The sequence below is a fragment of the Pteropus vampyrus genome, unplaced genomic scaffold (genome assembly GCF_000151845.1).
Source record: "Pteropus vampyrus isolate Shadow unplaced genomic scaffold, Pvam_2.0 Scaffold15, whole genome shotgun sequence".
In the NCBI taxonomy this organism is placed as follows: Eukaryota; Metazoa; Chordata; class Mammalia; order Chiroptera; family Pteropodidae; genus Pteropus; species Pteropus vampyrus.
Genome location: NW_011888796.1, coordinates 15,537,129 through 15,553,235, shown reverse-complemented (window position 1 = coordinate 15,553,235; position 16,107 = coordinate 15,537,129). Strand labels below are relative to the sequence as shown.

At 48.8% G+C, this 16,107-nt stretch overlaps 1 protein-coding gene across 1 annotated transcript in view; it reads right to left on the bottom strand.

The window, feature by feature from the left end:
* ITGA11 (integrin subunit alpha 11) overlaps positions 1-6,297 on the bottom strand; it is a 122,142-nt gene extending 115,845 nt beyond the window's left edge. Inside the window, exon 1 of the mRNA XM_023526817.1 lies at positions 6,153-6,297. Within this exon, the coding sequence (XP_023382585.1) occupies positions 6,153-6,204 (52 nt within the window). The 5' untranslated portion in view covers positions 6,205-6,297. The remainder of the gene's footprint in view (positions 1-6,152) is intronic.
* Between the last annotated feature and the right edge of the window lie 9,810 nt (positions 6,298-16,107).

Below are 16,107 nucleotides of genomic sequence, written 5' to 3'. Positions count from 1 at the left end.
GAACATATGGGAGAGCTCTTTGCAGGCTCTTTGCAGATGAGAGCTGTACACACTTGCTCATTTCATGATTTTTCCGTGACCTTCCTGAAGTTCAGTCCTCCTGATCTGCAAAGAACAGCCCTGGAAATCTTCTAGGTCAGGATTCCTGGCAGCATGGACCAGCTGGGTGATGCTGCTGGAGGAAGAAAACTGTCAGCCCCAGCTGTGGAGGCAGGAACCCCTTCTCTGTGTCATCCTGTTTGGAATCCAGAGCACGTTGCTATAGCAAGTTGCCTAACTCATCCCACATGCCACGTGGAAAAACCTCTGCCTGCTTTAGAACAACATCACCCAAGCCACAGACTGGCTTCTTCTGTGTCATAAGATGAGGCCGCCATCATCCACAAGGGCCGAGGTAGAAGGCACCTGACAAGTGATGGAAATGGGCTGAGCAGTTGAACCATGCCAGGCAGGTCCCCCACCTCCATTATTTTGTCTGCTGGCTGGTCCTCATGCCTGAAGTTCCACCATCAGTTCTTTATTCCTTTGGCTCGAGGCACAGCCCAGTTAAAATGCAAACCCCTTTAGGCAGGATACAGGAAGTTGTCATCACTCCTTAGAGCTTTTCAGCATGGATTAACTCATTAGGCCCGGAACTCAGAGCAGGCTTTGATTAGGGGAATGGAAGCAGAGGTGGGAAGGGAGGAAAGGTGTACCCAGCCTGTCTCAGGCGGGTGGGCTGGAGAGAGAGCCCTAGGGCAGAGTGGCCCAGAGCACTGGGTAGAGAGGGGCAGGTGGTAGAGCCCTACTTGGCCCTTACTTGCTGAGAGGCAAGTAAAAGAGAGAGGATCCCATGTTAGGTGGCACCAGGTGAGGACCACTTCTCACCAAGACACCATCTAGCTTAGTGTCTAGCTGAGTCTGAAGAGGGATCTGCCACCCCTGGGCTGGTATCCCTGTGAGGATGGCCATGCATGCACTGATCTTATTTCCCCTGAAGACTGCTCCTTCAGCAAGGGCATCTTACTGGTCTTTCTATGCCCTCTAGGCCCAATTCCTAAAGAGATGCTATGCATGGATTAATGACAGCAGCTTTGCGGGCAGACAAATCCTGACACCATCTCTTACTCAATCCTCATGACCTTGGACGAGCCATTTAACTTCTCATGTGTAACCTGGTGATTTCAGGTTAGTGAAATCATGCAGCCATTTCGAGACCTAATTGAGATGTGAAAAGATGCTTGATGCAGTCAGTGGCTGGCATCAGCCTCATAATAAATGATGGGTAGGGTAATAACTGCCGCTGTTCATGAAGGGCTTTCTGGGTGCCAGATGCTGTTTTAAGCGCTTGATACGAATGAACCATGTAAGATCATCTCACATACACATCAGCCTGTGAAGTCATTACTCTCCCCGGTTTACTGTTGACGAAAACGAGGCCCAGAGGGCTTATCTAGGATCACCCAAGTGGAAAGCATTCGAGTCCAGGAAGCTGGGCTCCTAGACCAGGCATGCTGATTATTACTGCTGTGCAATAAGTGTGTGGGTGAAGGGGGAATAAGAGACAGAGGCAGGGAGGGGGTTGGACCACACTGACTTTTTCCTCCAGGTGCGATTTTATTCATCCTGTGACTCAGGCCATAAGTACACAGTCTGAAAACTCTTCAGGGAATTTTTTGGGAGCTTATTTATTTTCAGTTTACAAGATGACCAGCTCCAGTCTCTCTCCTCCTCTTCTTCCCTCACTGATAAACTTCTGGGTATTCAACTAAGAATTTGTACTGTCAGGACTTACATGCCGGGGGCTGGGGATGGTCCCCACCTGGGTCACACCTCCCTACAGCAAGCACTCCATACTGAGGGCATGTGGGTATTTTTGGACCTCACAATTGTTTTGAGGAAAATAGTTTCAAATGGCTATATACATCCTTTATGGTAGCTCATGGTTTGATGCTAGTGGGATAGGGGCATTAAGAAATAAAGAGAAGCAGAGATACCATTTTAAAAATGTGTTAGTGCATGTTTAAATCTTGTTTTATAGCTGACCCTCCTTGAGTCAGCCAGAGGTCATCGCTACTTGGGGAGGATTATGATGGATCCTTTCTTTTTGTAATTGTAGAACACTGCTCAACTTTGACTCCCAAAGTAAGATTTTGGAGCCTATAGTGAGACAATAATCTCCAAAGTCTGGTATTGTGGAGAGAAAAGAGGGCGAGAGAAAAGAGGGCTTTTTGAATTCTCTGAACACCAGACTGACCAGCAAGAGACAAACCAGGCCAGGTTGGAACATAGTTTTGTCCTATGTAATGAGGGGAGAGGACAGAAGGGAAGTGCCCTGCTGCTTGAGGAAGCTGCCACTACAGAAAGTGGGGGGAAAGAGGTTCAGGGAGGGCAAAATTAGGGTGAATTGCTATCTGAGTTCCTCAAGGGCCTACACTGAAACAATGAGATGGCAAGGAGTTAGACATCCCATCTCTGGGGGTTCCACGGTAGGGTAGAGATGGGGGCATGGTGAATAAGCAGAAAGCGGGTGACACTCCACTCCCATCTCTTCAGGCCACCAGAGCCTAATGTGGAAGGATCCAGAAGCAACCCAGCTGAAGGTAGCTGAGAGGCTTGGCTAACAAGCTCCCAATAGGGTGGGCAGTGGGGGAGGCAAAGTGACAAACTTCATCTCCTTCCCTTCTCTTCCAAAGCTGATGAGCGGGGTTTGGATCTTTTTAGTCTTTGCAAATCCATGGTGCCTAGGACTGTGCTTTCTCCATATGAGGTTTTTCTGCTGAATAAGACCCCTCACCCACAAGGACACGCAAGGGCCATGCTGAGTGGGATGGTTCTCCTTTCTGAAACTATCAAACACACTAAAATCATAGTGACTTCAAGACAGACTCAATGCCAAAAAAAACCTGATTTCCCATCATGATCAAGACTTTGGGCCTGGACTCTGGGTCAAGGGCTAGGAAGGTTTAAGTTTATTTAGAACCATGGCATGTAGGCCTCCCCTGAGCCTCCAGTACCCCAGCACTTCCTCTAGACTTCTCTTATGGACTTGAGTTTGAAAGTTATATCTCTGTGCATCCTTAGGTCTTTTACTTAGTACCCTGAGTGCTGCTGCGGCTGCTACTGCTGCTTCTGCCGATGCTGAATAAGAAACTCAACCTCTTTGAGTGCTTAGTATGTGCCTGGAATTTTCCAAGTACTTTATATACATTTGCTCATTTAATCTTTGGATAACTCTATAAGTTCTATTATTATCATCCCCAGAACTGAAGGTGAGGAAACTGAGGCACAGAGCCATCTAGTAACTTGCCAAGGGCACAGAATTTTCACCAGCAAAACTCAGACCCATCCCAGGCAGTGAGACCTCAGGGCCTTCAACCCCACACTGTATCTGATTTCTCTGTTTTTATGGGGCCTGGCAGATAAAAGGTACTCAATAAAGATTAGGTTTTTAAAGAATCATCACCTCATCAACTCTTACAGATGCGCTATGGTATTGAAGTCCTGGTCAATAGATCTGCTCTCTCTGAATGTCAGCTGGAAAAGTCTTTGGATTTGTCTTTTTTTTTTTTTTTTTCTGGCTTTCTTGATCGTTTTGTCCATCCTATCACTCTGCCCAGCCTGCAGCAGGAGCTCTGGAAAGACTGAGGCTCTGAACTCATAATGGCCTCAATGGGGACTCACTCCCAAGCTGGTCTGTGACAGGTCCCCTGCCCAGCCAAACTGTGTCATCACCAGTAGGAAAGCTTCCTCATAATCCTGACATTGAATCTATGTGATGAGAAATCAACATCAATCCTATGCTGGAGCCAGAGGAATGGACCCAATGACCCCTGAGATTCTTCCAATCTTCAGAGTGCAGACTGACCACAGTCATCTTTGTGGTTTTAAAATATTCACCTTTATTTCTTGAACTAGTCCCAGAAATATACTTTAACATATGACTAGTCCCACTTTATGGCCTGTCCACACTCCACACACTCCTTCAAGGCCCAGTTCAAATGGTGTCTCCCCCGCCGAGAAGCCTCCCTTGCTTAATCAAGTGGAACTGAACTTCTCTTGTTTGAAGGGCAGCCCTTATCTTCTCTACGCTGTCCACCCCCTGGTGTCTTTACTTAGCTTTCCCTGGTCTTGCCTTGTCCTCAGCTCTAGGCAGGGCCCAGATTGCACACATGATTGGGCCCCAGCCCCAGCTCCTTGCAAGCAGATGTCGTTCCAACATTGATTGATATGTTTAATGAATCCCATATTTCAAGAACCCAAACTGACCAGACATAACTCAGGGGTGGTTTCCTCCGTATAAAGGGAGCTCTGAGTCACAAATCCTGTCCTCATCCTTTGCCCCATTCCCCAACCCGCCTCTGCCCCTGCATGAGTAACAACACAACCATTGCTACAGTCCTACTGTGCACCAAATCCTGTGTTAAGGACTTTTTTTTTTTTTTTACAGTGCCTCAATCATTCCCACAGTGTTATTAACTCAGAATTTCTATCTCCATTCCCCAGAGGAGGAAACCTGTTGGAGAGATTGTATAAACTGCCCAAGGTTGTACAGCTAGTGGGCAGCAGAACCAGAACTGGAAGCCAGGTCTGATTTCGAAGACTTTGCTCTGAGCTTCCTGAGGTCCAGACTGTCTGCAGCCCCTCCATCTCATGGTCTGGGGGATTGGGGATGTGGTTCCGCCTATCTGGAATGCACTCCCTTTTCCTGTGGCTGGATCTCTGAGTGATTTGAAGACAGTTTCTGGAGTTGTTTCTCCTCCCATCTGAACGACCCAGAGTGCACTTTACCTCCTCCTGAAGTCGGTTTCTAGATGTGTGCTGGCCTGGTCACAGCTCTTCCCTCGTCTTCTCCACTTACCCGCTGCACCCCACCACCACAACTTAATGCATCAATGTTTGTTTTCAACTACGACGCTAGTACCTAAATTGAACTCCACCAGTCAGAGGTCCTTTCAATTACAAATCACCCCTGAAGCATCATTATAGACAGACTGATAGGAGGGTGCACTTGTTTCCGTGGTACCCCGGAACTGGGGTGAACGAGCTTGGGCTGGGGGTGGCCTCCACCTGTGCTCCCCTGAGGGCGCCTCTCCCATTGCCACCACAACTGCCCCCCAGTACCGGCCGCAGCCCCGGCCTGGAGTACACGCATAAGGGGAGGCAAGGCTAGGCAAGGCCCAGCGGCCAGTCCCCGAGGCGAGTTCTGGTTCCCGCGCCGTGGAGGGGCCCGAAAGCTTTCGCCGTCGATTGAACAGCGTTGCTGGCCGCCGCCCCCGCGTGGCGGGTCCGGCTGGGGTGCGCGGTGTGGGGAAGCCCGGGCCGGGTGCCCCAGTGCAGAGCCCAGGGCTGGCCTCTCGCTCTCGGCCGCGCGCCCCGCCGGCGGAGGTCCTCGCAGCGCCCCGACACCTGGAGTACATTAGGCGGCGGAGCGCGTCTCGGCGACCGCGGCTTCCCCGGATTATTGAATAATTGCATAATAACGAGCGCGGGGTGGGGGTCGATGCTCCGTCCCTACCCCGAGTGTCAGGTAACGCTTCCGTGAGCCCTGGACTGCGGAGTTGCGCCCCGCTGCCTTTGGCCTGGCCGGCGACTGCTCGCCACCGCCTTGGGGCTGGCGCGCTAGGGTTCGCTTGGTCCGCGGCGGGACGGACTCTGGGCGGCTCTCGGCTCCCAGGTCTCCCCAGCCCTCCAGGGCCTCCGTGCCTGGCTCTCCACACTGCAGGATGCGCCCTCCGCGCCGCGCAGCGGGCAGCGAGGCAGAGCTCGCTCCGCGCGCCCCATCCCCTTCCCAGCCCGGGCCCTCGGCGCTCCTGAGACGCCTGAGTGCCCCTGGTGGCGGCGCGGGAACCCCGGCGTGGCCCTTGGAGTCCAACAAGTCCAGTGGGGAGTCCAGTGGGGCCAGCCCTCAGCGCTTTTCAACTCGAGCCTCTTCAACTCTTCCCAAACACACCAAACTCCTGGCTCCAAGTCGCTTCTGCGCGCCTCCCTCTTTTGCGGAACTTGGCGGAGCCGCTAGATTGTAGCCAGTTCCTGGGGGACCCACGTCCCCAAGAGTAGCTAAGATAGGACCCTGGGAGGCGCACCGCTTCCCGCTCCTGGCAGCTGGATCAGAGGCCCCGGAGGGCCTGGGAGGGTTCCCGGAGGCAAGGGGAGGCAAGAGGGGCACGTACCTGGCCATAGGCTGAGCGCCCAGGCCACCAGGAGTCCTCTGGGCAGTTCCATGGCCCGTGGCGCGGCGGCGGGTGCCCGGTGTGGAGCGGCGGCGGGGGGCGGCGAGCCAGAGCGGCAGCCTCCTGGGCGCGGCGCCTGAGCCTGCACTGCGCGCAGCGCGCGCGGCTCCCTGACAGCCGGCTGGTTCAGAGGAAGTGGGAGGGCTCCAGCGGCAGGGAGGGGCGCGGGACACCGCTCGTCTCTGGCTCCGGTCCAGGTCCAGTCTCGGCCCCTCTGCCACCTGGGCAGGCAGTGTGCTGCTACCTGGGCCGGCAGTATGCTGCCACTTTGACGCCGTCTCCAGATCTCTCTACCGCACCTCTGCCGTAGGAGAAAACCCCAGAGAACCGCTCCTGGGAACCACCTCGCCAGTGTAGCACCTTCTGCTATATCACCACTACCCAATTCAGAGTCTGTTCAGGAAAAGTGGTTTATATTCCCACTTCTCAGAGGAAAGAGCGTCACAGAGCTGAGAGGGGTACCTAAGGTGACCCAGGGACACGGGCGGTGGTGACTCAGGTCTCTCTTAGCCAAAGGGAGTGGATGTCCCTCAAAAGTCTATTCTGAGACATTCCCCCCTGCCTCCCTGCACCCTGGGGCTTGGGACGAATGTAAAGGCACAGTACTTCTTCTGACTCTGGAAGAAATGCAGACCCCTCCACATCCACTCCCCGCACCTGTCTCACCTGAGGCTTTCCAAAGCCTCCAGGAGGACTCTGCTCACTTTTACCATAACAGTGAAACTCTGCTTTGGAACCCAGCCACCTTCCTTCCCAGCTCTTCTAACCACCGACAATTAAATTCAACGCACAGTTGTTGCACAAGCTTTAAATCAGGCCCTGGACCACAACCCATGGGTGTGGAGGCTGGCCTTTCCAGCAGTGGGGAAAGCTGAGGCAGAGGGGAGGGTGGCAAGTGTGGCGAAAGTTACAGCAGAGGCCCCTCATCGCTTTTTCGGGATAGCCTTTCCTCCCCCCTTTCTCCCTCTCCTTACCAGGTCCCATCCCCAGATACATGTCATTAATTCTCCTTCTCTTCCTCTCCTCTCTTCTCATTTTTCTCCATTGTACTTAGTAGAGAAACTGCACATCAATTGGTATAATCATTTGATTAGCTTTTCTCTCCTTGTCCAGAATGAAAACATCATTAGGGTAGAAGTCCGTTTGGTTCAGCTCCCACCACTAGGAACATAGTATATGGGTAGATGGGTGGATGGATGGGTGGGTGGGTGAACATAGGGGTGTGAGGGTGCACAGAGGGTGGAGTTTGCTGTCTGGAAGGGATTGGAAGGGCTTGCCGGAAGTGACAGGCCAGGTCCTGGAGGATGAGGTGGGTTTCGAGAAAGCCCAGGTTCGCATAAATATAATAGTGGGCATTGTATCTGCCTCCTGAACATCACTCTTTTCTTGGTAGCTACCCTCGTTTATTTTGGTATGCTCACCTCTCCTTATCAGCCACAGACTTTGGGGGAAGCTGATTCCATCCCTGGTGTGTGTGTGTGTGTGTGTGTGTGTGTGTAGCGGGCAGGGGGGTGGGGAGGAAGTGCATGTGGTTTAGGCTGAATCAGTGTATTGCCATCCCCTAGCCATAGTTTAAGAAAGGGCAACATGACAAAGTAAAAACGTTTTCTGAGAAGCTTTCTTGTTCTTCTAAAAGAGCTCCTAGAATGAATTAACTAATTAACGTTGTCACTTCCCCTTTGCCTACATCTCCTCCCAGGCTAGGACAAAGAATCTTGTAGACCTGGAAATTGATAAGGGTCTGGGGTGGGGGAAGGGAGATCTGGCCTTGGGATAAGGCAGATGCTGGATGACAGGATGGAGAAACCAAGTTCCAGGAATGTCTCTTTGAGCCCCTAAATCAAGCCACCCCTTGAGCCTGCTCCCCTGAGGGCTTTTTAATCATGCAACCATTGAGTCCCCTTTATTGTTTAAGTGGGTTTGAGTCAGGATGCTTTGAAACTAGAGCACCCTGATACAGCTATCGAATGGAATGCAAACCACTTCCTTGTTTTGCAAATTCATGCCCTCCCAAGTGGTTCCCGAACTCCAGGTACCTGAGAGTTGCCTACAGCACCTGTGAAGAATGCAAAGTCCCAGAAGATAAGGGAGTCTCGGACACCACAGGCACTCTGCTGTGCGGGTGGGCTGAAGACAGTACTCTGAGACTGCACACAGCTTGCAGTAAGGGCTCTCTGCAGTGAGTGTGCTGCCACTGGTCCTTGAGTAATTCTACCATTGATTAATTCCCATTGTCCTCATCAGGGGATGGGGGTCCTGAATCCAGTATGTGTGTCTTTGTATAACTGGGAGGGTGGAGAGGGTGGAGAGGCATGCCCTCACTTATTCTTTCAACCAATATTTGAGTGCCTACTGTGCCTATGCTCAAGGAACTAGTAATGGAGCTAGGAAGATGAGACATAACCTCATATTTATTGGCTTTGTCTTTATTTATTATTTATCATTCATTTAAATCATTTATTATTTAGTAATTTTTAAACACTATTTCAATCAAACAAGACAGTAGCCTATGCGCGACAAATGCACAATCTATATTCAGTCTGGAGAAGCTCAGAGAAAGGCTTTACGGAAGCTGGGGGTTGAGTTAAGCAGTAATATAATTATAATCCTTTACATGTACATAGAGTACTTATTTATTTTTTATTGAGATGTAATTCACATGCCCTAAAATTTGCCATGCAATTCAGCAACTTTTAGTGTATTCACAAGGTTGTGCAACTATCGTTACTAATTTTGGAACATTTTTATCAACCCCAAAAGAAACTCTAACTATGAGCAGCCACTCCCCATTCCCTCACCCCAGCCCCTAGCAACCACTAATCAACTTTCTGTCTCTATGGATTTGTCTATTCTGGACATTTCACGTAAATGAAATCATAGAGTATGTGGCCTTTTGTGTCTGGCTTTTCTCACTTAGCACATTGTTTTCAAGGTCCATCTTATTGTAACATCTATCAGTATTTCGTTTATTTTTATTGTCAAATAACATTCCATTATATGGATATACAACATTTTGTTTCTCCACTCATCAGGTGATGGATGTTGGGTTCTTCCTACTTTTTGCCTATTATGAATAATGCTGCTATAAACATTTGTGTGCACGTTTTTGTATGAACATGTTTTCAATTCTCTTGTGTCTATACCTAAGAGTGGAATTTCTGGGGCATATGGTAACTCTATAATTATTCGAGGAACTACCAGACTGTTTCCACAGTGGCTGTCCCATTTTACATTCTTACCAGCAATGTGTGAGGGCTGTAGGTGATGTTTTACTAATATTGAAATCCCTTTCACATCTATGATCTTATTTAATACTCACAAGAGTCTTGAAAGGAATTATATTCATTTTTATAGATAAAGAGATTGTCTTGGTGAAGATTCTTTCAATTGCAAGTAACAGAAACTCGACACAAACTGACTAAATCAGAAGGGAATGTACAAGCTCGCGTAACTAAGAAAAGCAAAGGTGAGTTACTGCAGGTATGGCTGGATCAAGAGCCTCACATGAGACTCTTGTCTTTTTTCTCTCTGTCTTTTCTTAGTTTTATTCTGCTCTCCTTTCCTGCGTCAGACAGAGTTTCTCTGACTGCTAGAAAGATGTAGCCAGCAGTCCCGAGCTTACCCTTTATAGATTCTAAAGGAAGAAGACAGCCTTCCCTCCTGGATCCGGCAGAAAAGTCCAGGGTTTTGGTTCCTGCCCACCCCTGAGCCAGTCAAAGTCTAGAGAATATGGTACTATAATTGGCCCAATCTGGGACACACGCCCAGGCATGAGGAGTTGGGAAGTAAAGGGCATTATGACTGACAGCTCACCAAGACCATATGTTATAGGAGACAAGTTCCTTCAAGGAAACAGAAAAAGGGGGATAACAAAATGTACTGGACATACAAAATCCATAATTGCTAATGGGAAATCTAAGCTCCAAGCAGCAAAGGTTTCACCCAAGATCCCATAGCACCTACATGGCAGTACAGAATCCAGGTGTTCTAACAACAGGTTCAGAACTCATCACCTCATCGCAGTCCGATGAGGGAAGCAGGTATTTCAGGCCAAGTCTGTATGAACATGGTGAACCCAGAGAATCCTATGGGCCAGTCCTCTGGCTCTCAAGCCTTGGGTCTGAGCACCTTCCTCTGGGGAGTACCTGGCTTTTCTGGAAGGAAAACTTAGGTGAGAAACCATTGTCTCCAAAGGAGCCCAGCTGTTTCTGGGTGCTGATGACAGAAGCCTGGTTCTTCTAGAACTAACACACTCTTCTTCCAGAAATGTGTTTGGGGCAGCCTGATCTGCTTCTCTCTTTCCACCCTTTCTCTGTATATTCACCTCTGTGACCTAGGGTGATCAACTGTCCTGGTTTGCCCAGGACTGAGGGGTCTCTTGGGTTGCTGGACTTTTGTTGTCAAAACTGGAACAATCCCTGGCCAAATGGGACAGATGGGCCCCCTTGTCCCCTCTCTCTGCCTCACTTTCTTCTCCAATATTCTTCCCTTCTCCATCCTCTATTCCTCTCCCACTCTCCGGTTCTTTCTACCTTTCCTTCTCTGTTCCCAGGTGCTTCTAAGACAGCCACTCTCCATGTCAGCAATGGGGGGTGGGGTCCACCTTGAAGTGCACCCTGGCTCCTGGCTCCTCTCTGCCCCCAGAAGCCCCACTCACAGATCTAGCCTCCTCCCTGTGTCTTGTCCGTTGGTTTGTGCTCAGGAAATGCAAACTTTTTTTTTTTTTAGATAAACTTAAGCAAGCTTAGTTGCTAGGAAAGTACATCTTCTGCCAAAAATAATATAATAAATTCCAAAACCCAAAAAAAAAAAAAAGTAGAGAAGAAGGCTACAAGATTTCTTTTGTTACCTGCTGTGTGAGTGACCTGCGCCACTGTTCTAGGCCAGTAATGTGGATGATGGGGGATGAGTGCATTTGTCATGCAGAAGGGGCTTAGAGGGCTTCCCTTGGTTTCTGTTTGTCATGCTTGGTCTCAACCCTGCCAACAGAGTGAAAGACATTAGCTTTGAATAAATGCGTTTACACCTATAGCTTATGTTTGCCCCAGCCATGGTCTACCTGAAATAGAAAGTCTAATCTAAAATGTCGAAGCCAGGTTGGTGTTACCTTCTTCCAAATGCTGTGCCTGAGCCCCGATCTCAATCTTGTTGCTGATGGTCAGTGACTGGGATTTTTACTAGGATCAAGCCATGTATACAACCTGCACCAGATCCAGAAAGTTATTTTCTGATCTCCATTTCTTAAACCACAAATATGTACAGCATTCTCAATAAAGAATTCAAAGGGAAGGAGTATGGCCACAGCACAAACAGACACGCAGAATGGATAAGAAAATATCTCTTTGAAGAAAAAGTATGTCAAAGGCTATGAGAGAATATAAATTCCCTTAAAAGTCTAGCGCTGCAGTCAACATCCTAGTAGAGAGGCCATTTCTGATGAAGCTTGGATGAGCTAAACCCTTGACATTGGACCAGACTGGAAGAGCCACATCAGAAACAACCATTACAGTGACAACAGTATGAAGAATAACTGCTTCAACTGAACACTTAATATGGACTAAATGCCGTCAGCACAGCCTAGGTGGTTGCCCAGAGCTTTCATCCTGGCTGTGGCTGGACTGACATGGCAGGAAGAAGCCATGAGCGTTAGGGGCCTGGATGGCATGCCTGAGGGTCAGGATGGGCTCATGGTGGGGTCTCGGGAAGCAGAGTCATGACATTAAACTAAGACGTGGGGCAGAAAAAGGGATCCCGCAGTGAGCATTGGCAGGTTTAAGGGACAAGATGCTGAGCCATTCAGTAAGTGTATTACTGAGCACCATGCTGGGATGGAGTGACAAACCAGAAGCAGGTCATGCCTCCCCATAAAGCTCCTAATCTAGGAGAGGAGGCAAGTATGTACCACAATAATCAAAACAACAGCGCTCTCTCACCAATCACTTACTGTGCTGGACACTTTCCTTATTTCATTTCCTTTAATCCTCATGACAACCCTAGGAAGTAGTATGATTACTATTTGCATTTTACAGAGGAAAAAAATGAGGTTCAGAGAGGCAAGGTCTCAGAACTTGTAAAAGGCAGACCTAGGATTTGAACCTGGTCTTGTCTGATCCCGTATTCCAAGCTCCTAACTCTTTGGCTTCATTGCTTTGCAGCGCTGATTGGTAAATAGGACTACGATAAGCGCTATCATAGAAATGTGATCGAGTGCCAGAGGCGGGTCAAGGAAGGAGGTAACATCTGAGTTGGGCCTTGGAAGTAGCAGTTTTTCGGAGGGGAGGTGGGGAAGGGCATTCATTCTAAGTAGAGGAAGCTGCGAACATGCACAGGTCTGTGCAAGAGAGCAAGAGTTCAGGCCATCCCAGGGAGTGCAGGCAGTCAGCGGTGGCAGAAGTGTAAGAATAGAGGAAACCCATCCAGCACGATCCAAATTCTTGTTAAGGGTGAGAAGCATTCCCTCAAGTAAACCTCAAACATGTAGATGACCCTGTGCATTGTAAAGGTCGCATTTTCCATTATTTCTCAGAGTGATGTTGGTTCCTCATGGCTCTTTCTTCCACTTTCAGAGGAAGCCTACGTGCTCTGAGCCATTGCATCCCTGTCTCAAATGCCGGGCACGGAACCCCACGAGGATGCTCCTTGGCTATAAAAAGGCCCAGATAAAGCATTTACATTTTCTGTCTTTTTCTTTATTCCAGGAGTAGATCAAATTCCAAGGAGGTAGATCCTAACTGTTGTTGTTGTTGTTGTTGTTGTTGTTGTTGTTTGTTTGTTTGTTTTTGTGGGGAGAGAGGCATAGGAGTGGTTAAGAGATAAGAGTAGAAAAATAATTTTGGGTCACATTATGGGGGATTTTTAATCGGCCTTAATTTGATAGGTAATGAGAAGGCTTCAGTGGTTTTTTCGTGAGATGGGGGAGGGAGAGGAGGTATATCTTCCAACTAGTCAGGAAGACAGAAGCCTGTGGCCCTTTGACCAGTTCTGGGAGGTTCTATGGAGGAGGTGCCAGTGTCTCATGGAGCATCTTTCAGACGCTCCCTCGGGCCCCCCAAGACATTGTGCATTTTCACATGCATTGGTTAAGCTGTCGTCTTTTTCCTGCCCCGGCCTTGGCGGGTGCTGTTTCCTCTGCTCACCATGGAGCCCTGTACGCCCCCTCACCCTGCCGCCTGCCCCCTGGGTCAGATTCACGCCCTGCCTCTCTGTCGAACTCCTGCCTTCTTTATTCTGTTTCCAACCTCTCTCTGAAACAACTGCGTGTCACTAGGACTCAGCATGCTTGGAGCACAAATAACAACCATCACGGACCATCACTAACCATCACTGACCATGGACTAGATACAGTGCTGAGTGCCCCACACCCTCTCATCTAATCTCTCAGACTGCAGTGAGTATTTCTATTCCCATCGAATGGATGTCATTTCAGTCACTGTCAATACTCTAATGTATTCCCTTGGCACTCACGATTCCTGTGAATGCCAGATCCTACTGCTTCCAACTACAAGCTGGAAAGTATTCTCTGGCCTCTGGAGCCCTCTCAGCAATCTAGGAGTATTGGAGAATTCATGGGGGCAGTCCTCAACCAGTGACTGACGGGAGCCGGGGGAGGAATACTCCAGCTCCCACACCCCTTTCTGTGGACTAGTGCCAAATTCATATGTCGAATCCTAACCCCTAAGGTGATAGTATTAGGAGGTGAGGCCTTTGGGAGGTAATCAAGTCACGAGAGCAGAGCCTTCATAAATGGGATTAGCATCCTTATAAAAGTAGCCCCAGAGAGATCCCTTGCCCCTCCCATCTTATGAAGACACAGCTAAAAGGAGCCATCTGTGGACTGGAGAGTGGGCTTTCACCAGACATCGAAGCTGCTGGTGCCTTGATCTTGGACTTCCCAGATAACAGAACTGGGAGAAATATGTTTCTGTTGTTTATAAACCACCCAGTCTGTGGTATTTTTGTTACAGCAGCAGGGACAGACTAAGACATCCCTTCTGAGGGACAACTCTGAGGTATGATTTACGGTCTCCCAAGGGAGCTCAGTGGAATTGAGCCCCAGTTCCCCATAATGGCCACCTGCTCACTGCTGCTTCCTTCTCTTCCTTCTCTCACTTCCCCATTCTTTTGATAGCGTCTCCTGGGATCATGCCTGCTCCCAATCAAAATACTTGCATTTAAATCCTTGTATCAGGATCTGCTTCCAGGGGAACCCAACATAGGCAGGTGGTTCAGACAGGTGAAGAAACTAGCCCCAAGTTTCATAGCTGGAAAGTGTCTGAGTCAGGATTTGAACCCAGAGGTTGTGGGTGGAACACTGATGCTGCCTTCCAACACCCTAATTATACTGCCTCCAGACTTTCTCCCATCTGTCCAAGTACCTGGGATATCTGTGAGTGCCAGAAATTTTGCCGTTTTAGTTTCTGGCTCAAGGTACACTCTTTGAAAAAGAAAACTCCCCTTGGGGAGTAGATTAACCTTTTAGGTAATACCAGCCATTCACCCATAGCATGAACTTTTTACCGTTTCACTTTCTTCTCCAAGATCTCTCCACAGAGTAGGAGCTTTAATGAAGAAGAGAAAGAGGTATGATTTTTCAGACACCGTGAGCTAGGCACACAAGCCCTCATGCAGTTGGAGGGTCTCAGAGGAGACAGCAGACCCTCAGAAAGGCAATTAGAGGGTGTTGAAAATGAGCGTGTCCTGTTTCTCCGTTTAGCTGAGAGCCAGTCCTAGCCTCCTGGGCTGATGGCCTCAGCCTGGAAGGACATGCAGAAATTTTTGAGAATCACAAGTTGCATAACTGACTTTGGAAGTCGAGCAGGAGGGATGGGGAGCCCAGCCCAAGACAAACCATAAAAACATTCGTGACAATATGACCAGTGACGAAACCCACTATCTAATCTCCACCTCCAGCTTGCCTTGCTAATCCCAGTGTCTAGAATTTTAATAGGATGGCTACCTCCCTCTACCACCCCTTCTGCCACAGACTTGAGAGATTGGCCTTGTTTTTGTGATCAAAGGCCTGCTATGTGGGGGCAGCAAACAGTGGGTGCTTGCTTGGAGAATCTGCTTGTCTCTACTTATTTCTGCATAGAGGACTGACCTCCTGTGCTGCTGGCGGAGGTAGTCCCCATATTGTCCCAGCTGTGACTGCTCATCCTCAAGCATGTCCCAGAAATAAACATCTCTCAAGCAATTTTCAGCTGAGGTCAGAGGCCAAGTGATGTTGGTTTGGGATACGGGGAGAGATATGATGAGGGTAGATGTCTTAGTTGATATATGGATAACAAATGCTTTTGTGAGCATTTTTTTCTCTCTGAGCATTAGTGAGAAAAATGTAGGTGCGAGTGCTGAGCTTAAGGCTTCTTAAGGATTTCCCCCTCTGTGAAGGCCAACAATTAAGCATCACGTGGAGGATTATTGCAAGGGAAATGGAGACAGCAGCTTCCTTGGTCTTTGCAGAGCTTCAAAACAGGCTGTGCAAATGACTGGTGGCTCCCGAAGTTGCTTGTGGGGATATGAGGGTAGGAAGTGTAGTAAATACATGGGCTCTGAGCTCAGAGATACCTGAGTTAAAACCGCAGCCTGGCCTCTTATCAGCTGGGTGACTTGCCACTAACAAACATTTCATCACCTATGAAATGAAAATGATAAAACAAGCTCTTATTGACTACTCACCAAGTGCCATACACAGTTCCAAGCACTTGGCATGTATTAACTCATTGAATGATCACTATGGCTTTATGAAGTTGGTATTATGATTATTCCCATTTTAAAGATGAGAAGATCGAGGCACAAAGGGGCTCATAACTTGCCCAAGACACTCAGTTGGTAAGTGGTGGAGCCCGGAGATTGCCTCAGGCAATCTGGTTGCAGCATCCTCAACCACTCTGCCACT